Raw genomic sequence first — 23966 nt, forward strand, 5'->3', positions numbered from 1 at the left:
GAAGGGCCTGACAGAGAAACTTGGAGAGTCACATTAGGCCCTCAGGCCTGAGCTTTCCCACCACTGGTCTAAGTCTTCATCAATAGCACTGCATAAATATAATACAATAAATAACTATTTTTCGGTAATTTTCTTCACTATTTTTTTTAATGTAATATGTGTTTCTTTAAGATGTCAGCTCCCAGACCCAGGTTTTACTTGAAAAAAGCAACACATACACCCCAACTCCTTACAGAAGATAATCTTAAAGACACAAACTACTTAGATCTAAAACTTAGAGAAGACAGAGAATATGTGACCTCCCTTTTATTTTGTTTGGGAACATAATTTAAAGGCGGGTAGATTAGCCATCAATGTTGGTGCTGTGTTATTTCTTCAGTTATTGACAGTAGTAATTTTCATAGGGTTTTATCCAGTAGTGTAATGGCAAATTCAGAAGTGCAGGGTCCCTTCATGTTAATCACAGCCATGCCCTCTCCTGCTTTTTTTTGTTGTGGGGTGGAGAATGAGATCCTTGTTAATGCCTAGGAACCAATAAGCATGAAAGAAGAGAGCATTAGCACTGAGAGGAGTCTTCTCAGTGGCTGAATCACCACCTTTCACTCTGATTGGCTCCAATCAGAAGGAAAGGACAAGGAAGCATGCTAGAAGACTCTTCTCAGTGGCTAATACACTCCTCTTTCATACTGATTGGCTTGAAGGATTCTGGAGACATATGGACCCTGCTGGGACCCTGCTCCCAAAAAAGTAAAGGGTCTAAGACCCCCCAAGACGCTGCACGACTACACCCCTGGTTTTATCCAACAAAGTTGTCTCAGACTTCCACCTGTACATTGGGATTTCCACTCCTCTCTTCTCTCTGTGTCCCCCCTGCATCCCCTCCCAAATCTGTTATGGGTTTTCCCCAAACTCTCTGGAACAGATTTGGAGGCATGTGCGAGGATTGGAGAGGGAGAAAAAGACTAGAAACACACTTGAAATTGTGCTTCTGTTTTTTGAAGCCAGAGACAGATGGCACTAGTCAAAATCCACTCCTTTTTACTCCAAAAGCTGGGGAAATGCAAGTCCAGTGCATTTCTCAGTGAAATCAGTCTGAAGATGAAATCAAAACTGTTTGGTAGACCAACTCACTTCCACTCTGTGGTGTGTCCAATGAAAACGATTTGCTATAGGTTGGGCAGAGACAGTGACTGGCCCAGCACTTTGCTGTAAGTGGTCCTAAAAGGTCCGAGATCTGCAGTGGGGAATGCAAGCGTGTCCAGCCACGGGCAAGCACTTTTTAAATCAAAACCAGAGAAAACAGTCTTGCTGCTTTTGAAGCAGCTAGTGTGTCTGCAGCCAAAGACCTGTTTCGCAGGTGAATGCGCTTGTGGTAATGGAACAGCTTAGCTGCATACAACCCACAGTTCTCCATTAAATAAATTACATGTCATAATCTTCTATCATTTTCAAATTTCCTACTCACACAGCATCATATAAAAAAAGAGTCTTGAAACTTAACTAATTTTACCATTACTGACAATTGCCACCGTGGCTTTTTATTACTTTTTCTACTCTGAGATTCTTTCCTTGCCTGGCATTAGGATATCTAAGGGGGGGTCACCCCCTAGCATCCACATGCAGCCATTGTTTATGGTATGGACTGCATGTTTTCCCCAACCATAAAGGCCAGAAAATTGCTTTCAAAATACATGCTGTGTGAGAGGCTTCTAAATATCATCCAGGTGTTTATGAAAATGTTCTAGTTGCCCTGGGTTACTAGAAAAATGGGTGCTTGCATGCTTCTGGTAAGCACCTAAAATTTGGGGGGGAAAGCTATTTAGAACATTTTATTCTACATGTGCCCTAGAATAGTTACAGTAATACCTCAGTTAATGAAGTAGATGTGTTCCTGGACATTACTTCTTTAAGAGAACCTTTGGTACCAGAGGTAGGAATAACATGGAAACAATAGAGATAGGTTCCTAAACCATAAAAAAGAAGAGCAGTTCAACATATTCAAAATGAACAATGCACATGTCTGAAATGAAACCACCAGGTCAGGTAAGCCTTGCATACAGACCACTTGAAGGCTTCTTCCAAAATGCATCAGGGATGCCTGCCTTGCTTTTTTCTTTTATCATGCAGCATCTTGCCATAGCAATCTAAAGCTTTGAGCACAGTTCTCTCCGTACACTTGACCAGGCAGGCAAGGGGCAGCATTCACACACACCCCCTGTGCTTGGTCTCTCTCTCTCTCTCTCTCTGTGTGCTATCCTCCCATACCCTCGAGCAGATGCATCTGCAGTTAACAGTGCTTCCAGGGCACCCGAAGCGCTGTTTACTGCAGAGGTCCCTGTGCCACCTGGCAGGAAGCACCATTCCAGGTATGTATGAGAGATCTGCTTGCAGTAGCCGCAGTCCCATAGAAAAGGAGCTACATTCTGACTACAGCCCCCATGCCCCCTGCACCAAAAAAAAAGACTTTAGTTAACAAATCCTCCAGGAATGAAGCTCCTTTTAACAAAGTATTACTATATACAAACCTATGTAGATAACAGGAGACAATGCGTGTGTGTGATTTAAAAAACCATGAAGTGCCAACATATGCATTACAGTATAAGCACCCTGCATTTACAAAACATGCCACAACTACATTGTCTAAAATACTGTACTTTGGGAAGAAGTAATTAATTAAAAAGCATACTGTAATTAAATAACACATGGTTCTTCCTCTTGCCAACAGGTGTTGGCAAAAAGACAAATATCATCAGCCTTTGCATTTCCATGCTGTCATTTGAAAATCTACAACGGTGGAAGTTTTTGCATACTGTTAACCTTAACTCTTTAGTGCTAGACAAGATTAAGGTGGTTGGGGGCCCTGGTGCAGTTCCCCAAACGGGCCTCCCTTCCAGCAAGGAATGCATGATTTTTTTTAAAAAAAACACACCTTATTGAATAAGTGTTTTATTTATGTATTTGTTAGATGTATTTGTATACTGCAACACATGAATACTCATACCTGAATAGAGTACCATTCTTAAACACCACTAATAAAATAGCAATAATACAACAAATGGCAGATTATACACCGGAAAAGACCAGAATAAAAAGAAAAGTTGTAAGTAGGTGCCTAAACATTAAAATTGCAGCTATGGGCTTAATATCAGATGAAAGGACGAGTTCCACAAAGCAGAAGCCTTTCCTTATAACTGATCCTTTCTTGCATTTGCTGCTGCAAAGTCATTATGGCCTCCAAATCTACACTGTGCCGAAGACTTATTTTTCTGCTCATCAGCACCAAAGCATTCCGTCTGCTTGCCCTCAGTGCATTTTTTTATATGTGTCCCTTTTGAAAGAAAAAACAAAACCCAAAAATTATTGTGTTGGGTTTGTTGAGTCTATTTTTTTCCTGAACCTGTGAACACACCTCATTGCTTCAAGAATCAAAGCAAGCGCCACTGTTCTGAAGTAGCAACATTTTTATTTTGCATGCTATACTACCGACAGAAAAACCCCAAAGCATTTCCCCGCACACATAGGCTTCCAGAGTGGCTTACAAAGATCAGTAATAAAACAAACCATAATCAATAATAAAACTTTAAATGTTTTTAAAAATCAGCCATCTCTCTTCCACACACTTCTCACCATTGTCACGTTGCACAGAAGTCAAAGAAAAACCTCAACATGCAAAGTCTAACCTTGTTCTGATAAAACTTAGCCACTCTCAACTTTGTTCACACAGAAAATTATAATCGCTTCTTATCCTCAAACCTCCAAACTTTTCCCTCATTTAATATCCAGCCTTGGTGCTAGGCATAAAAATATTTGTATGCCTAGCACTGTACCAATGGGCCTCTCCCTATGACTGTATAATCTGCGATGTTATTGCTTTGTGTCCTCATTAATTCACCATTGTCAATATGACATTGCAAGCTAGTATGGATTTTCGCATTCACAAATCTGCATTAGAAATATCACCAAAAAACCAATATGCTTTCCTGTATTGATAATCAATTGCATTAATGTTTGTGCACTTGGATGCAATGCCATAGACTTTCCTGCAATAGGTGGTCTGTGGGTGTTCCTCCCTCATATGCCAAGCTCCCTGCCTCCTTCCCCCCAGCCAGTTGGATTTCCAGTACTGAATCCATCCTCTGTCCATGCCTCTTCCTCCTTTCTTACAGTTCTTTTCTGCTTCTGGTACTGAACTGGGGTACTTCCTCTTTCTGCCTTCTTTAACTGTATCACTTAAAAAAAAAAAAAAAACCACTACTATTTTGCAATCAAACTTAAAATCAAATGTTTAATGAAAAACATTTCCATGTAAAAGCTATTTTGCAAATTACACAAACAATTCATTGAAAACATGGAGTTTAAAGGAGAAAGGTTTTAACTGAACTTCCTTGGGCTGATAGGAGAAAGAGGGGGGAGAGAGGAGCCAGTTTTAGTACTTTAATGTGGCATTGATCTTGCAGCTGATCCAGCAGCAGGCAAAGCCTCTCTCTTCCTGCTCAACAGCTGATGGGGATGGGAGGGGAAGCCAAACATAAAAAAAGAGCCAGGCAGCCAGATCTCTCTCTCTCTCTCTCTCTCTCTCTCTCTCTCTCTCTCTCTCTCTCTCTCTCTCTCTCTCTCTCTCTCTCTCTCTCTCTCTCTCTCTCTCTCTCTCTCTCTCTCTCTCTCTCTCTCTCTCTCTCTCTCTCTCTCTCAGTGTGAGTGTGAGTGTGAGTGTGAGTGTGAGAGAGAGTGAGAGTGAGAGTGAGAGTGAGAGTGAACACACACAGTGTAAGTTGTGTTCTTTTCCTCTGAGCCTGAAACTGACTAATCTGGGTCCTCCTTTTGCTAACTTGAAACTGAATGATAGACGATCTCTTGCTTTCTCCCATTTTGGGCGCTGGAGGATTTAACACAATTTGGGAGGTGGCGGCATGAAGAGGAGATTTGATTTGGTGGGTGCACTGGGCAGAAAGAAAGCCCTTTCAAAATGGTAACAGCAGGAGATAATGGGAAACAATCGAACACGGAAAGGGATTTGCCTCCCCGTTCAACAAATTCGATGGAATCGGGAATAACCAGCATCTCCCATCCTTAGTATGCACTATGTTACATGTAACAACCCAGATGTTTATTTTGCTTGCACTTGGGGGGGGTGCCCTTTTGCACATCCACAAACCTGCATATGCATGGGGATTTTTTTTAAAAAAAGATATATGTTTCTGCACTCTTCTGAAAAAGTGTGAGAAAAGCAAATGACCGTAATGGACCAATCACTGAAAAGAGGTGGACTTAGGGGAGTGGCCAATACTAAAGCGATTTGGGGAGGGGAAAGTCCACACGTATGGATGCTTGAATATCGGGTTTTCACAATATAAATCTGACCACAAACAGGACGGGTGTGGATCTCATGGCCACCAACCGAATATAGAAAACATGGATTTTGCAGTTAGGTATGGATGGGCCCACTGTAGGTGTAGTCAATTTAATCTCCTAGAAAGTAGCTTCCAAGAGCAAAACTCTGAGCTAATTTACACAGTCAAGAACCACAAGTTATTATTCCAAGATTGTTAAACTGAGGCAGCACCCTAAATCGACATGAACCAGTTGCATTGTGTGTGGTTTCTTTCTCTTCTTTTTGGGATATCTGTACTGTCTCTTCCTAGATGGCATACAATGTAAAGTGCTAAAATATAACGAAAACAACAGCAGCAAATAAAAACAAATGATAGAAACAGGAATTAAAAGCACAAATACAGACAGCATATAAGGCAGTTAAAGGGATCTCCAATACCACTGAAATCCACCAAATGAACAAACAAAAGTCATGAGAGAGTAGGATCTGACAGCTAAAAGATATCAGGTGAAAGTGTCCAGGGACAGAGCTCCATAATCTGGTTGCCATCATTTAGAAGGCCCTCTCCCTGGTAACTGCTTAATGTCTAAAAACAAGAGCACCCTAGAAAAGGGCCTCTTAAGATTTGTTTTTTAAATTAGAGTTAAATATATACAAAATGAACTAGACAACCAACACCCCACCCCCTATGTCAAGGAGCATACAGAAAGTGGAAAAGAAAAATGGAACAACCTACAGCAGCATTTAACCACAGAAGACAAGAAAAAGGCCATAAGCTATCAGAGAATCCGTAAAGCAGATAAGGACATAAGCTGGCGATACATAACATAAGAAATCACCAACAGAAAAAAAAGCTTTATTTGAAGAAAATAAGACTGTGCAAAGCTATCACAACACCATGTAGTATTATGACCGTGACTGTGACAGAGATTGAGAGATGCTGGATCTGGCTGAACAGAGAAAGAAGGAAACAGGCAATAAAAAATAAAGAATGAAAAATTAAGAATTCCAAATTGTGGTATAATGCGACCGAAGATTCCCCATCCTTTGTATTTATGAATGAAATAAAGTCATACCATTCACCAATGAAATCTCTTTTTGTTCATCTCTGAGACACCCTGAACTTATAAATTTTCCAGCTAATGCCAGTTGCAAAGCCTCTGAAGATGGTAGGGATGGATTGGAGGATAAATGTGTTTGCTCCACGTTTTAAAGCAAACTGATCTAATTCACCATTTCCCCCAATGCAAAAATTATAGGTAATTCCTTCAAATGTTGCAATGCAATTTCAGATTTTAAAAATGGGCACAAAAATGTGTACCTTTGAGGCATGTGCATTGAAATAAAGCATGGTTTTGGGGAAGAATACAAACTGTGTAGAAAATGCATACAATTTTAATGCATTTTTGTGCTTAAAAAAGAAAGCCAGGATGGGACAGACCTAAGATTGAATACATACCCAGCCCTAGCTGACACTGACAGGCAGCTTCATGCAGAAAAAGGGGATCCTTTCGGTCATGCATACCTATGGATATGCTGATTGTTAGCAGGTTACTGTGTTTTCCCACAGAACTCTGTGTCACCCATCAGAGGGATAAATTTATTTTGCGTGGCCACTTTTCCCAGGATGCAAGAGAGGTGAGCCAGAAATTCATGGTCTTGCCATGGGTAGGTGACTTTCTCAACTGGCTTCAGTTCTCATTTACTCCTTCCACATGTAATCAAATCAGGATAACTGATGGCCATGTAGAAAAGCTTTCAGATGTGACATTTTCAAAGTTGATAGAATGGAATACCAATTCACATAAGCTTAAAACTGAGTGAACTCTTGGTTTTTAGTACTGAAAATATGGAACTAGTTGACACAATGTTTCCTTCCCCCTTCCCTGTGAGTATTTCTGAGTTGTCTCCAAGTGTGTGCTCATTTGGCTAATATAGTGAAATGGAATTGATACAGACAACATTCTTGATTGCCTGGTTCACATATTATATTTGTCACCATGAAGATGCGACAGGAAAGAATCAAAACTACTTACAGGAACAAAAAAAATTGTGTGAGCCAATTCAGACACTGCTACTACATGCGGTAAAGTAGCATTATCTCATGTCAAACAGCTGTGAGCTGTGTGCAGGAAAGTCACACCATTTCTAAACAACGGGAGAATAATTTCCTATGCTTATTATCAAACTGCTAGAACAGTAAGCAAGTTGGAGTGGACTGGCAAGGGCTGGCACACTTCATAGTACATTCTCTGTTCCCATTTCCGAACAGAACTCACTGGAGGCCTGACACTGTGTCTCCTTTTCACAGCAAAAACCTTTCCATGACGTCAGTGACAAGGTCTGTTGCAGGAAATACAGAATAAAATCCAAGCTGCCACTCTAATAATACTAGAGAAATTTACTATATCTGCACAGTTTGTCAAAGGCTAGGGAAACAGGTAGTGTGGTTGCTGTTTGAATCCTTTTGTTTGGGCAGGATCAAAGTTTTATAGATGCTTTGTAGGTTAACGTTCTGCATATTTTTATTTATTTATTGACTGCATCTATATACCGCCTTTTTGCCAAGGCATCTAAGGCGGTTCACCATTTTAAAATACTACAACAAATAAATGATATAAAATGTAAAATTGGCCCTGTTTGGGGGTGGGTGGGATTAACATTGTGCCTAAGCCTGAGAATCATGCCAATATTCATTTGGAGAATTAAGTGTGCTTATGTATGTGTGTGCATTATATGCAACTGTGTTCTAAACACACTGTGTGTAAGCAAGCCCCATTCATTACAATGGAACTTGCAGCCTAGCCCTGTAACATGCAGCATAGTTCTCCTCTTGATTTCAGTGGGGAATCCAGCAGGATTCATGAAGGATAGGAAGGATTCACCTTCATATCTATCAACCCTCATAAGCTCTTCAGCAAGCTGATAGCTTCCAGTGTGATAAGAAAGCATAAGCATGCTACAGTTTGAGATTCATCTGGTGAGCAATGAGTCATGGTTACAGGGCTGCTTTTGAACTACGCAGTGTGTCATCAATTTCCTGTTACACAGAGTCCCGACCTCAGAGGCGGAGCAGGAAAAAAGTGACCAGATGCTCAAAGCTATCAACAGTTGGTGCAAGGCTAGAGACTTCTCTGGAATCTTGAGGGCAGTAAGTGCTGAAGGAGAGCAAAATCAGAGCCCCTTTATGCCATGAATGGTGAGAATATCCTTGAACAACATTGGATGAATGAAGTGCTTGTGAATAATGCTGGGCACAAAGGGCAACTATCCCAGTGTATAAGTAGCCCAGTCACATCCCTGCTTTAGGTCCTATGATGCAAGAAGAGCATTGCCTACAACAACAGCTAAAGTAGCCTCACATAAATGAACAAGACTGCTGCAACTCCCCCCCCCCCGGTCCCAGATGATTCATCCATTCATAGCAATCAATCAATAAAGCTGTGGCCAATTTAAATCCAAGTTCAATGTCTGCTTTTTTCTTGCCATGCTACAATACAGTTCCATTTTTCTTGTCCCCTTAACTGCTACCATATGTATGGGGCTACAACTCAACAAGCCCATCAACTACCACATCGCTCATGATGTATTCAGTCACACCCATAAACTCAGTAATTTTGAAACCAATTGGCCAAATGTTACATTACTTAAGCTTGAATGATCTAGGACCATCAGTATTCACCCTGTGACTCAAGAAAGTTAAATGGCTGTTTTCCTGTGGAAGAAAAGCCTTTAAGGTGTTGTTTGGATGGCAACTAAGTTAATGCAGCTTTTCATGCCTGTTGTGTTCTGGACAGATCTTCAAAGATTCACCAACCAGCCAAATGCAGGGAGACAAAAGGGGGCAAGGGTGGGTGAGGTTAGAAGGAGGCAGGGCAAGCATATGGATATGCCTATCTGACAATGCTCTGCAGTGCCAGGGCCAGCTGTCATCAACAGAAAGTTCCTTGTGGTGGTATTGCCATGTATCGTCTTAAAATTAAAACCCAACATTCTTCTTTCATTGTTGTCTCATAAAAGACAATAGAACATAAAACTAGAGTGCCATATTTACCATTCAGCTGGGGCTTACCTGGATAACTAGCTTGTTTTCTTTATTAGGTAGAATCCTGTAGGTATACACACAGTTCCGATACCTGGAACACATCAGAGTAGAGAACGTTACAAGAAAAAAAGGTACATCTGGGAAGAGATATTGACAACAGTGTTTATTCATAGTCTGTAGGGGTAGGGAACTTGTGGCTCTCCAGATGTTGTTGAACTCCAACTCCCATCAGCCCCAGCAAGCATGATGTCATGTATGATGGAAGCTATAGTCCAGCAACATCTGGAGGGCCACAGATTCTCTACTTCTGGTATACAGCATACAAGGCCAGCTCCATATAGATTGAGAACTTTGGGGGGAGGTTCTCTTGGTATTTTACTCTCACCCATCCACCCATTTCTGACTCTTGTGGTGGCAGAAATAAGCCTGAAATTATCATGTCCTTGTTTGTCATGAGCCCCATGGAGAAGTCTTGGTAGAACTGGTCTGAGGAGGAGGAGGAGGTTTGGGATCAAGATCTTCTTTTGCATCAACCACTTTTTAAAAAAAAAAATTAAATGTCAGTGTAAGACTACAGATCATAGCCATGTTTAAGCAAAAAAGAGAGAGGTGGTTACTTGTCCTATACACTTATACAGCAGAAATATACATGCAATTTTTGTGATTGCAACAATTCTGGTTAAAATATTAGCTGCCAAATGTGTCACTCACCATGAAGTACCTCATCTCTTCCCACCCAAAACCATACGTTTTAAAAAACACCATCCTCTGTAAAATCTTCAGAGGCAAAGCAGTATTTCTGCAGAGGATGACTAGCAGTTCAGTAAGAGACCATCCAATTTGCTTCTTCATCACTTCAAGTAAATAAGAGCAAGCACATTATTTCATGAAGTGTTTTCAGAAATGTTACGGGAAAACATTCTACATTTCTCAGGGACTAGCACACTCCCAGTGCAATCAAAATCAGAGGCAGGAGTACTAGACTGGATATTCTCAAGGCCATAGCTCCATTTTCATATAGATCCCTAAAGCCAGAAGCCCCTCAAAGTGAACTAGAAGTTGTTGCTTTCTGAGACATGGGCAAAGGGCTTCTCATACAGACAGCACACCCACACCATGCATTTAAAGCACATTTAAAGCACATGCCTTCCCCCAAAGAATCCTGGGAACTGTAGTTTACCACTCACAGAACTGCAATTTCCAGGGCCTTTAACAAACCACAGCTCCCAGGTTTCTTTAGGAAAAGTCATTTAAATGTGTGGGGTGGAAGTGACTTTAATCCCCATATGAACAGTAACAGGGTCTTCCTATACTTCTCCCATCACTCATTTCAGTAGCTCACTCCCATGTGTCTGTTAACAGTTGAGGTGAGTGAGGGGAGAAGTAAGGAAGAGTCTGTTGCTGATAGAATAGTAGAAAGTAGAAACGCACCAGTGACTTTTGCCTGTTTCACTGAGGTGCATAATAAGGGGAGTCTCTGGCCGCTGTTCATGCTGAAAAGGAAAGGGCCCAAAGTCCAAAAGCTCAGGAGCCATGGAGCAGCCAGATGGAAAACTCTCAGTATATTTGTGCTGATGTTTATTTTCTATGCTAAAGTCATTTTACGTCTTTTGTAAAAGATACTTCTTTAAATTTAAGCATGTTTTGCCTCAGGATTCACTATTTACCACCTACGCATCTCTCTGTTTGTGGTTGCCTAAGATTAACTATTTCCTTGCTTAAAAGTTTTTTAAGGAAGCATCTTATTGCACTCAGGACTTTGTCCCGTTGAGTTCAATGGGACTTACTTCCAGGTTTGCAGCCTTATGCTGAGAATTGGTAGTAATTTCTTTTTTCATTTATCTCCTACATTTCCTCCAAAGTGGACAAAGTAGCCCAGTGGTTCTTTCCGCCCCCTCCCTAGTTTATCCTGACCACAACCCTGTGAGGTAATTTAAACTGAGAGATAGCAACTTGCTCAAGGCTACCCAGTGAGTTTCAGGGCTGAGTGGGGATTTGAACCCAGGCATCCTGGGTCCTAGTCTGACACTAACCATTACATCATACTAGGGATGGATTAATCTGTCCATTTCAGTTCCTCTCAGTTTCTCATTTTTGCAGTCTTAAATTCAGTTCTCCACATTTCTGCATCAGTTTGTGATATCCTTTCCTGAGCAAATCAGCAGCATATCTGGGGAGGGAGTGGTTTAAGCTCAACCACGAAGCTCTCTAACTGGACCCATGAATTCAGATGCAAATAGAATAAATAAGTAAACACAATTAAATATTCTCGTGAGGGTTGAAACAAGCTTGAAGTAGTCATTTGTGTCTCAAGTGCTGCATCTAGGGATGGGGAAGAAATTCACTTTAGCTTGCATTTACGGTCAACCTTCCTGATTCACACTTTGTGAAACAATACGAGAACCAAAACAACCATCCTTCAAAATTTGCATTTCTCTGACTTTTGCAATGCAATTCTCCAACCAGGTAATCGGTACAAAAATGCATTAACCTATGATAAAGTGTGCATATAAGTGCATATATTACTGGAAATAACATACAAGAATGCATTACATTAGGAAAATGTTTTGCAAAAATGTCACGAGGACTTAAAAAAATAATAATTGCAAACTGATGTGAAAATATGGAGAACTGAATTTAAGATTAGGAAAATGAGAAACTGAGAACAACCAGAACGGACAGATTTGCCCATCCCCAGCTTTCACTCCCAAACAACTTCATCTTTCACGGATCAGTTTTCAGAGATCACCAGTGACTTATCACTTTTGTCAATTGCCTAACCATAGGGGGCAAGCTGATAGGTTTAGGTCTAATGCGTATTTGCTCTGACTTCAATTGGTCCATAACCCTATGCACTTTTATCCCTGTTCAGTTTACTTCCAGTATCAGAGCCAGACCAGGGACGGGGTGAGTCTGGGTAATGGACTGCAGGGATGTAATGTGGGGGAGAGGGAAGCTTCAGGTCCTCTCACCCACAGGCCACTTTTAAGGTTAAAATCAGACCCACCACCGCCCTGTCTCACTTTGTAAGCAAACCTGGCAGAAACATAACTGAACAATTGCAGCTGCCACTGTCACATCTATTTTGGCCCTGAATGTGTGAGACGTAAACTGAATGTGTGTGACTGCATTCTGTCATTTCTGATGCATTCATGCTTTTGAAAGCAAATACAGTTGCTCTGGTCTGTACTTTCCCCCGAATGATAGCTAAATAATTAAATACTCTTTAACAGAACACAGGATCAGAAAACACCAAGAGTCTTCCCCTTCTGTTCTCTTTCTGTTTATATTTTTGAACACATAAAATAATGAGCAGAGAACAGAAATTTAGATGAAGAGTAGAACTGATCAGAAAGAGCCATAAAACAACGCTTTAAATTATTTAGCTTAAATATCCAGACTTCCACCATGGTGGGAATTCCAAGGACATCCCACTCCCAAATGAACAATTAATTGGATCTTTTGCTTGGCGTTGGAACTATTAACTGAGGGTAATTATAGCAGCTGAGGGACCCTCAGTTTTGACTGTGGGCTTTGATGCAATTTTCTGAAGATATTTTCACATATGATAAATCTCTTTTTGCATTTACTGCATTTCTATTTTAAATGTAAATCCTACATTGCCCTAGAATGCATTGTTGTTGTTATGTGCCTTCAAGTCGATTATAACTTATGGTGACCCTAGAATGCATATTTACTTTCAAATGCAACTCTCTTCCATGTTCTGTGTTTTGTTGACAGTGTTCAGGAGTACTTTTAAATGCATTTTTAAAAGAATGCATATCTCATTTAGCTGCAGTCAGTTCCATTAAAGGCAGGAAGAACTTAGAAAATATACCAGTGCAGCTCTCTTTTTCATCTGTCTTTATTCAAATTTTTATTTCCCTCACAGATCATGCTAAGGAAATTACTATTTCATTCTTCATGTTAAAGACTATAGGCCCTTTATCCTTACTGATAACTTAGCTTGTTAATATGCTATGAACACTTTAGCTAGACAGCCTAGTCCCATTAAAGTGTTTATTTTGCAAGCTGTCTCATCCCTGTTTGACTTCTTATCAATAAGCCATGTTGGCATATATTTTGCCACCCTGGGCTCCTACCGGGAGGAAGGGCAGGATATAAATCAAGCAATAAATAAATAAAATATATGTTACAAAACCACATGTTTACCTTACACTTTGCTTGTGAACTTTTACAAGGTACTACTGTATTCAAGCATCACTCATGTCACAATATAGGCTATTTAACACTGGATGCCTAGATAGTCTGTTCCATACAGAATGTATTTGTTTTACTCAATAGTTATAATGATAAAAGTTGCCACAGTAAAAATAGCATAAGAAAAAATTCACATGTAACATAAGATGTCAAATATCCAATCATACATGGGTGACCATATTTATGTGATCACCCAGAAATTGCTCTTATCATTGTACAGCAGCCAAGGCAAATGTATCCACGTTGCAGTGACTTTTTAGATGTTCTTACAACTAAAATGCCAATTCCTCTGGTTTTGATCAGTTGATGTGCTTCTTCAGGAGCAGGCTGAAGAATATTTTCGGTACATTTTTGGTATTAGAACAACAAAACAAATGTGCTAATTCTTCTTCAGCTTCCTCACCACAAATACAGCATCTTAAGTTTTATGGAACATTATGATGTGGCCCATCTAAAAAAGTAGAGGACGTAAACTGAAACCGAGACATGTAAGTGCAAATCTAGACAAATCAATTAAATAATTTTGTAATCCACGGTGAAGCTTCATCACTCTATATCAGGAAGTACTTTTAACACTTGCCATTAAATAAAGATCACACTGAACAAAGGTATCTCTTACCCTCATCTTAAATTCCAGTTCAGCAGCTGACACATCAGAACTTAGAAATCAATCTAGATAAAATGCATATGACTAGACCAACTGACTACCAAGTAGGCAGTCTTGGTTGGACAATCCAATAGCGCATCCTTCAAAGCATATCTCCAGCTTCCACAGCCTGGTACCCTCCAGATGTTTTGTGGCTACAACTGTCATCAGCCCCAGTCAGTACAGCACTAGGTTGGAGAAGGCTGGCCTATCTCCTGCCATATGGCCAGAGTCCTAGACTAGGACTGAGGAGGTTGTGGTTCAAATCCTCACTCAACCATGAAGCTCACTGAGTATTCTTTTGGCATTTCTCAACCTAGCCTACCTAAAAGGTTGACATGAGGATAAAATGGGGGAGCAATGTTCTCCACCTGAGCACCATCAAGAAAGGGTGGAATAGATATTTAATAAATAAATATGAATGATTTTTCATCAATAATAAAAGTGACATAAACATGTTCTTGTATTTACTAGTCCATAAATGATTATGTCCATAGTATAGTTAATGGGGTACCTCTTGGGTGACCTTGTTTTGATTGAAATTATTTCAAATCAGAAAATCCATCAAAATCCGCAAACATCCATATACATTCACTAATAGGCAAAAAACCTTGTGGTTTAAGAATGTACCAATAGCCAAAAGATATTTCTATCAAACTTTAAAAAGCAGGGAAATTGAGCAGCTATAGTGAATGCACCAGCGGAGCAGGAGACCTGACCTTCTCTGTGAGATATTGTACTGCCTACAAATTTGTAAATTTGACACATTTCTAGGCTGAATAATGAGAGAAATATAATTTTCTAGGTTAGATTCTCTGTAGAAACAGTCATTCATTATTTCATTCATTCATTGGCAATTACTCGTGGCTGAGTAAGATTGTCTTCCAAGATAAGGTCTTTAACAGTGGGTCCGTAAGTGACTGTGGAGGCCAATTCTGGATCCACACAGCCTCCCACAGTGAGGACATAGGTTTCCAGATGGAAGATGGTCGCAATGAGGATTTGTTTGACGTGGCTTCCGCTTAGCTCGTTTGTCCCGTTCATAGTAACAAAGGAAAGAAGCAAACTAAGAAGAACAGCAACAAACATACAAAAATGTAATTCTCCATCTTTGGAGATGGCAGGTGTTGCCACCACTCACCATATGCTCAGAGTAGGGTTGCCATATTCCAATTCCACAAATCCGGGCAGGCTAATTTGCTAATTATGTAAATTATTTGCATATAAGGCAAATTATTTGCATATTAATATTTGGATTGTCCAGTTGTTTTGTTTTCGTGCCTAGGAATTACCACCAAAAACTGGGGAAAGATGTGAGAAATCTTTTTTTTTAAAGCAACATTTTCAGCCTTAAATGCCTAGACTCTAGTTTCCAACACTATGGAGTATTTATTGATTGATTAACAGGATTTATATCCTGCCCTTCTGCTGTTAAAAACAGAGCTCAGCACAGCTTACAAATATAATAAAAACAATAAAAATACACAATCAATATAAAAACATAATAAAAACACAAAATAGCAACAAACATAAAGTAAGTCAGGGCAGCAGTACGGTTAACCATATACGATATATTTCAAAGATGTGGTGGGTGGAGAAAAAAAAAGCCAAAATGTTAGGAAAAGGAGTCTTTCACACCACATGCTCAGTTCTAAATACTGTTGCAGCAAGTTTTACAAGTTCCTCCAGTATTCCACTGGTGCAGGCACTCAGACATTCAAAGTATCTGTATGTTTCTTAGGTTTTATAAAAGCAGAGCTTTGCTTAACTCAAAATTTCTTCTCCCTTTGATCAACCACATCTACACAGGTTCCACCTCCATACTCAAAATGAAATTGGGCCTGGAAGTATGCAACAACCCCACACATACCTTGCTAATTTGATTACCAGTGCCAGGATGTCTGTCTTTTCAACTACTCTCCTACTCCCTGCCCCCCCCTCCGCCCCAAGCATCATGAAAGACCCAGTCCTGGCCTCAGAAAGAAAATAAATATTGGGTCCTCATCAAAGTACTGATAAGCATCTTGTTTTAATTAAAATAATAATTATAAATTCTTGCTCTTATTACTAAAATTACTAAAATATTTAAAGTACATAAAAACAGCCAGGGGAAGATATTGGGGAAATGTAACAAAAAGCAAACCAGGAATATCACTGGTTGATTTTAAAAGTATTTGGCTGACACTTAATGTTAAACAAATAGCCACTGCCAGGAGTGAGCCAGCCCAATGTTCACCTAGGCTAGGGCAGACTCACCCTCCTCCTCTGTGTAATTCAGCAGCCTCTGCCTGCTGCCCTCATGCAATGGTCGTGCTTTTTTCCAGGCCTGGAGAAAAAATGAGGCTGCTTTGCCGCCAAAGGAAAGGAGCCGTGTGTGCGCACGCACCTCTCAGCAACTACCCTGCCGGCATCTAGACATTGCCTCAGGTCAGTCAAAGTGAAACAGAACCCTGGCTTCACTGATTGGCTGCAATCCTGAACGGGCAGGGTTAAAGCTACGAAGTGCTATAATATAATACAGTACTGTTTAAAGAAAGATTTAACAGTCGGGGGGGCTGACGTTTTTATGTATATCTCGAGAACCGGACCACCTAGAAACTTAATTTTTTTTTTAATTAAAGCTGGGAATCCAGGCCACGTAAGGGGCTAGCCGGGTGCCAGGTGGCATGCATAGAATCCGGGCAAAACCCAGCTATCCGGGCAATATGGCAACCCTAGCTCAGGGGCATATGTTACCAAATTCTTCCAAGCTATACAGGAAGTGGATTGGACTGTGAAAAACCAACCCAAATTGTGTTTCCATTTTGACAAATTTATAGGGCAGTATAATATCTCAGAGAGGAGGTCAGGTCTCCTGCTCCCTTGGTGCATTCACTATAGGTACATTCTTAAACTGCAAGTTTTTTGCCTACTAGTGAATTTCTCTGCTTTCTAATTCAGGAGGTAAGAAATGGGATCCTGTGCAAGTTTGCTGAGAATGCATTATTTGCATGGTTATTGAGTTCAGTGGGATTTACTCCCCTGCAATCATGCTTAGGATAGGGGAACTGACCACGGGGAATGAGGAGGGGAGAAGGAGGAAGGGGAGGGGAGGGGAGGAGGAAGGGCAGAGGGGAACAGGGGGATGGGAGCAGGCAGGAGGGGGAGCCCCTTTCCTTTCCAAAAGGAAAACACTGTGAACAGTATCATTGTTTTTCACCTTTCCCCCCAACTTTTTATTCTACAGCAGGCATATGTGGGCTCCCACCCAAATTTAAACCAAAGCTGGCGCTGGCCACATCCACACCAGACCTTTATTTTACTTTACAGTCATGGCTTCTTCCAAAGAATCCTGGTAAGTGTAGTTAGTGAAGGATGCAGAGAGTTGTTAGGAGATTCCTATTCCCGCGACAGAGCTCCAATGGCCAGAGTGGTTTAACAGTCAGCTGCTCTGACTGAAGCTCTGTCAGGGGAACAGGGTGTCTCCTAGCAACTCTCAGCAACCTTCACAAACTACACTTCCCAGTGTTCTTTGGGGGAAGCCATGGCTGTCTAAAGTGAAATAAAGGACTGGTGTGAGTGTGGGTCTCAATTAGCCAAGCCAAACAGCTGTGAGTCTGGCTTTTAGAACACTGACAGTTGGTTCTTACTGAGCATGCCTGTGCTTATCATTGACTTCAATGCTAAATTTCTTAAATTAATTAAAAATCAGCCAGACATTTTTTTTACTTTTAAACTGCCAAAGATGAAGGTCAGAGTGGGCAAGATCAGTAATAGGATTACAGGTATTCTGTGAACATTGCTGATTTTTAATTCATTTCAACAAATAATGAGAACTCTGAGAGAAAAAAGCCCAAAAGGGGTCTGGTTTCTCTCTCTCTCTTTTTACACTTTCAACTCTTGATTCTCTCTGACTGTTTTGTGTATCGCCAGGAATATTTAGAGGGTTGTTAAGCAAGCGTTTCTGAGTTCAGGACTATACATTTTGTAAGGTTTTGTTTTGAAATGAGCTTATGGGAAGCATCAGAATGGAAGGGGGGTGTTTTCAATTTAACACTGTGGAATGTGAAAAATCCATGCTGGCTATATAGTATACAGCCACTCCCATGGCTGCATAATTCTGTGGGTATAATTTAGGCTGCAATTTTTAGCATGTTTACTAGGAAGTAAGCCCCATTGAACATAGTGGGTCTTGCTTCTGAATAGACATGCAGAAGATAGGACTTTTAGTTTCTAAGATTTTAAACACTGGAATTGCTCATGTCCCCTGAATCCTCTCCCAACATTTCAGGACCCCACTGGTATACTGTTACTTGGATCAAGGTTTTTAAACATAGATGCCTAACTCTAGGTTTCTGTATCCACATTTGAACATTTGTATATCAATAAGTGTTGATGCGGCAATCAATTTGTAGATCATATACTTATACTTATAAATGGATTTTGGCTGCAAATTTAGGCCCGTATCTGAAAAATTTTGTTTCAGTGCATGCCTACAATTGTGCTGCAAAACCCAGGCATGGTACCTGAGAAGCCCAGCTTTCATTTTTTTTATGAGGAACAAATTTTAGCTGCTATATTTGTGATAATAAGACTTTACAGAGGACAGTCCTCTATTTGAAAGTGTGTCCAGTCCAAGTCTAGTTTAAAGTTCAAGAGCCATACAAAGGGAGAACAGGGCCATTGAGGTTGCCCATCAACAGTCTGCATTGGGACAGCAGACTGAGCAGAGACACAGGTTACCTCGTCATAGTCTTCCCCACTAGCTAGGGCTGCTGTTGTAATTCTATTGAAATTATAGCAATTATTTTTGAATGTCCATATATGCTTGAAAATCAACATGTGTGAAGTTATATGCAAATCTGTGTCCTCTTCCATCCTCTTTGGTCATGCATTTCCTCTTTTTTGGCTATGTTTAAGTGGCAGCTCTAAATATTGTTGCCCCTACTTCCCCAAGTGCTACAGAGTTTAGTTCCCCTTAAAGACTTATGATATTTTTCTAATATTTGTTTTAGTTAGAAAAGTACAAGTAGTGATAGTAGAAGCAACTGATATGCACGGAATGGAATAAATCCACTGACTGATCTCAAGATTCCCAAAGCAACTGTGTGGATTCCCCACATCTAAGCAACTTCCACTCCCACTAAATTCTAGCTCAGAAACTGATCGAGTGACAGAAAAGGATGTTTGTGCTTTGGGATGAGTAGCTGTTGAATTAGGGATAAAGAAAGATTAGGAGAGGTCAGATCAAAGGTGTTCTGAGCTGGGCTATCAAGATTACTATGGGCCAGTGGTTCTTAACCTGTTTTGGGTCACAGACCCCTCTGAGAATCTGATGAAAGTGATGCCCCCCCCATAAATTGGAATTTTTTGGGTTGGTGTGCCCATGGACCACAGGTTAAGAACACCTGCTTTGGGCATGATGAGTAGTCAGTCTACTCCAAAGAGTATTCATATTAAGGACAGGATATTTTCCTTAATATTCTGGAATTTCTCTCCAACTTTAGGAAGGAAACACCTTCTAACTAGCTAGAAGGGCAGAGAAATTTTTAATTAAAACATTTTGAATTTTGTCAAATTTCACATTTATGTTAAATTGCATTTCACCTCCACTGTACAGTCACAACCCTGGCTTGAGAAAGGCCTGTCTCTATGGGTCTAATTTGAGGGGGCTGAGACTCTGTGCTTCAGCTCTTACTGGTTTCCAGCAGTTCACATATCTGACAGGAACAGATGATTAGACCGTTCACATAGCTGATTTCTCAGTCCCACAGTAGAGTCACATTCACACCATACTTTTAAAGCACTCTTATACCACTTGAAAAATCATAGCTTCCCAAAAGAATCCTAGGAACTGTAGTTCTTCAGGGTGCTGGGAATTGTACTCTGTGAGAGGTCTCCTAACAACTCCTAATAGCTCTTAGCACCCTTAACAAACTACAGTTCCCAGGATTCTTTTGGGGAAGCCATGACTGTTAAAGTGGTATAAAAGTGCTTTACAAGTATGGTGTAGATGTGACCTAAGTAAATGGATGCTCCTGAGGTAAAGGATGTTTCCCTCATGTTTTCCCCCCATATCTTTCCAGCTGTGCACTGTAGTAGCACCCCAAACTATGTCCCCTGGCTACGCCTGAGGAAATACTCAGAAAACCAGCATGTTGGTAATAGCCCTTCTGCATAAAACCGATGTAGCTATATTTAACCACACACGCACACACATAAGAAAAGTGGTGGTTTCCAAATTCACAGTGTAATCCATACACGTCTACTTAGAGGTAAATTCCATTGAGTTCAATGGAGCTTACTCCAAGGGTAGGGGATTACAGCCTGAATGACCTAAAGATGGAAGCACTTTTTTAAAAAAAGTCAGAGATGTAACAAGATGATACCTTATTGCTATTGATATTGCACTTTTACTACTGTCTCTCTTTAACTTTGCTAATTTCTAGCAACTCTTCTCAGGTAGCTTATTCCAGAATGCCAGCAATACAACCAAGTTCTTTTACTGCCTCCACCATATTCTTCACTGAGCTCAGGAGTCACCTGTTATGTACATACAGAGCAGAGCACATTTTTACTATCTGCGTGGCTTGCTTGCTCTGTGCAGCTACAAAAGCAAAATAGGAGCAGCAGAGTGTGGTGGAAGGCAAAAGCCATACTTACAGCAAACAGAGGGCGTATGCTGAGGGGATAGACTCACTGGCCCGCACAAGAAAGCTTCCATCCTTGCCTATTTTAGAGAGCAGGTCCTCAGCTCTTGAACGGGTAATGGTTCCGTGGTACCAGCACTGATCCATGCCTTGGTTTGCAGGGAACGGAGCCCGTCCCGAAATGGAATGAAAGCAACTTTTAATTTAAAACAACAATAGCCACACAACCGGCAATTTGTGTGGAGATCCCAGTGCTATCTGTGTGTAGTGCTCAGCAGCAGCAGCAGCTCACTCACTCAGTCAGCTTCCTGTTTCAAATGGTGCAGAGAGGGAAAGGAAACAGAGCTGAGAACTTCCTCATTGAAATCAAGCAGCCCAGAGAGCGAGAGAGACATGCCACGCACACCTCCCCATCCCCTCCCTCTGTGCAACTGCACCACCCACATCAGACAGGAGCCCATCAGCTTTGTCCAGATTTGATGGGTGCAGTTTACACTCAGTCTCCATTGTCCAAAAATGAAACTGACCCACAGTCTTCCTTTCCTTCCCTTTCCTTTCCTTCCATACACCCCTCCGCCACTGTGTAGGTCTCTCTGTCCTCTATAGCCTCTGGCTTACCAAACAATTGTCTGCGAATGCTTCAGCACATCATTGTACTAAATACTGTATCAGGGGCTCTCAAACTTTGCTGCAGCAAATCTTTGAGAGGGGGGAAATAGTTCAAATCTCCACAAATGTAAGGTAAGGGGGGAAATTGTGCTGATGATTCTTGCCTTTGTCCCAAACATGTTGGAGGATTTCAACAGATTGGTCAAAGCTGATCTTTGAGGGCCATCTGAGGAGCTTCTGGCCCTCATGACTGTGATGGGTTACTCCAAATGATAAGTGGATTGGCCTACGTGATAGAACATACACTAGATTGGGAATGTGTGCTCCAGTTCTCTGTTTCTCATTTTTTCCTTTCTTAAGTTCAGGTCTCCATGTTTTCACATCAGTTTACAATTGTTTTTAAAAAAAGTCCCAGTGAAAATTCATCAGCATTTTAATGTATATTTCTCCTAATATTTTGCATGCTATCTTGCCTAAGATGCACATTTTTGCAAAGCAACTTTCCCTAATATAATGCATTTTGTATGTTGTTTTCACTGACACATGCATTTTATGCACACATTTTATTACCCTAATATATGCATTTTTGCCAAATTTGGAGAAGTGTGAATTTTGAAGGATGGTTGTATTTTGGTTTGCATATTGTTTCAGAAAGTGCAAATTTTGTATGCATTTAAATGTAAACTGAATCAAATTTCTCTTGCATCCCTTTCCAGTGGCTGGGTATGTGCTGAAAAGACATTAGTGTCATGACTGAATTATCACCTTCTGAAAGCGCAGCTCTCTACCCTTCTATGGCCCTGTTGGGAAAGTAGATCTGGTGGGCTGGTCTGTGCCCAGCAATGTATGGACCCTCGTTCATCCTGCCCCCCCCGGCCTTGTCTGTTTTGAAAAATTGGAGGATTGGTTAGTTAACTTCTTGTGGTCCCTTTGTGTAAGCTCCTTACATTTCTGGCTGGCTAATTTGAATTTATTGCCCAATGTGACTGGCATATATCAAGATTAATTATTATACAGGAATAACAAATGCTCCTTAGATGCTGTTCCCTGTCACCGGGATTTAGGGTCCATTTTTCTTATGACTTCCGGAGACCACAGACGTAAGTCATTTACCCATCTATGTTCAATGGCCTATATATAGTGTCAAGAGTACCAGCTCCCACTGTCCCTGGCATCCTAATGTTCCTGAATATTTTTGTGCTTGTCCTCTCCTTGTTGGCACCTTCTGCCTGTGCACAGAAAATCTCAGCAGGAAATGGGGGTTTAGAGATTTAGGCATTTGGGGATTCCGGCATGGACATCTGAATAGCGCTCCAACAACAGAGTGGCTTGCACATAGAATGGCTCATCCATCCATGTTCATCAGGTGCATTTTAAAGAGATGAAGTGTGTTTGAATCCCCTCGCCTTGTATACAAAAGAAAATGAGCAGCTAGAGTTTACAGAGATTCAACTATTTCCCTTGGAAGAAGACCACCAACATAAATCATCCCCCCATCAACAAGCTACCTTTCCTGTAAAAGAGCAATATGCTGAATGCTGTAATTAGCCTTAAACTGTTTCTTAAGCTGATGAAAAGCTGCTTTGGCTTTCTGCTGTGGCCCTGACTCCCCGCTTATTTTATTAGCATAAGTCAGAAATGAGTCATTTGGAGTTGCAGTGGTATGTGAGCCATGTGAGTGAGGGCAGAATCAAGCCCTTCAACATTTCCTTGTTCCTTCGCTGCTCTTACACTATGGCAATTGCAATGATTTTTTTTACTTATAAAAATGCAAATAAGATGTGTGGGTGCACTAATAAAGGGATTCAGAAATAATCTGGAACATAATATAATGACAGCATATTGAACAATGAAGCACTCATTTTGAAAACTGTGTTCAGTTTGTAGAGTCACCTCCTATGAAAAAGGCATTGGTAGCTCCCGAAAGAAAGAAGTGGGCTGGCATGTAAAGTATTGGTAAAGTATTGGTAAGTGTCTCTGGAAATAGAATATTTGTGAAACAATGACTTTAAAATGCCATTTAGATCTATAATGCACCATATCCCTCAGGTTCCATTGAGATATTTCAATTTTTCTTGCATCCTTCCAATGTTATGAATTTCTGGTTCAAGAGATAACCCATATATACAGGGCAGCATCAGGTGTGGCCAGAGCTTGGAAAAGTTACTTTTTTTGAACTACAACTCCCATCAGCCCCAGCCAGCATGGCCACTGGATTGGGCTGATGGGAGTTGTAGTTCAAAAAAGTAACTTTTCCAAGCTCTGGGCGTGACTGGGCCCTTGGGCGCCAGCCTGCCCCAGGCCCCCTGCTCCCAGCCCCCCCTACAGACTGTGTGGGGCTGCTGCACATACTTCTTCTTTCTTTCTGTGAACGCCCTGCATGCTGGGCATTGTTACACTGCAGCCAACTCAGAAGGGACAGGAAGGGGGGAGGCATGAGTTTCAGGCACCTCCGCAGCCAGAAGAAGCAGAGTTGGGGATTGT

The 23966-nt window shown here is 40.9% G+C and overlaps 1 protein-coding gene across 3 annotated transcripts in view; it reads right to left on the reverse strand.

The window, feature by feature from the left end:
• Positions 1 to 23008, reverse strand: part of INPP5D (inositol polyphosphate-5-phosphatase D) — a 95851-nt gene extending 72843 nt beyond the window's left edge. For all 3 annotated transcript variants that reach the window (XM_061636466.1, XM_061636467.1, XM_061636465.1), the window contains exons 1-3: positions 22991 to 23008; positions 20887 to 21181; positions 9405 to 9468 (exon numbers count right to left, since the gene is read on the reverse strand). In XM_061636466.1, the coding sequence (XP_061492450.1) occupies positions 9405 to 9468; positions 20887 to 21020 (198 nt within the window). In that variant the 5' untranslated portion in view covers positions 21021 to 21181; positions 22991 to 23008. The remainder of the gene's footprint in view (positions 1 to 9404; positions 9469 to 20886; positions 21182 to 22990) is intronic.
• Between the last annotated feature and the right edge of the window lie 958 nt (positions 23009 to 23966).

Source organism: Rhineura floridana, chromosome 7 (genome assembly GCF_030035675.1).
Source record: "Rhineura floridana isolate rRhiFlo1 chromosome 7, rRhiFlo1.hap2, whole genome shotgun sequence".
Taxonomy (NCBI): domain Eukaryota; kingdom Metazoa; phylum Chordata; class Lepidosauria; order Squamata; family Rhineuridae; genus Rhineura; species Rhineura floridana.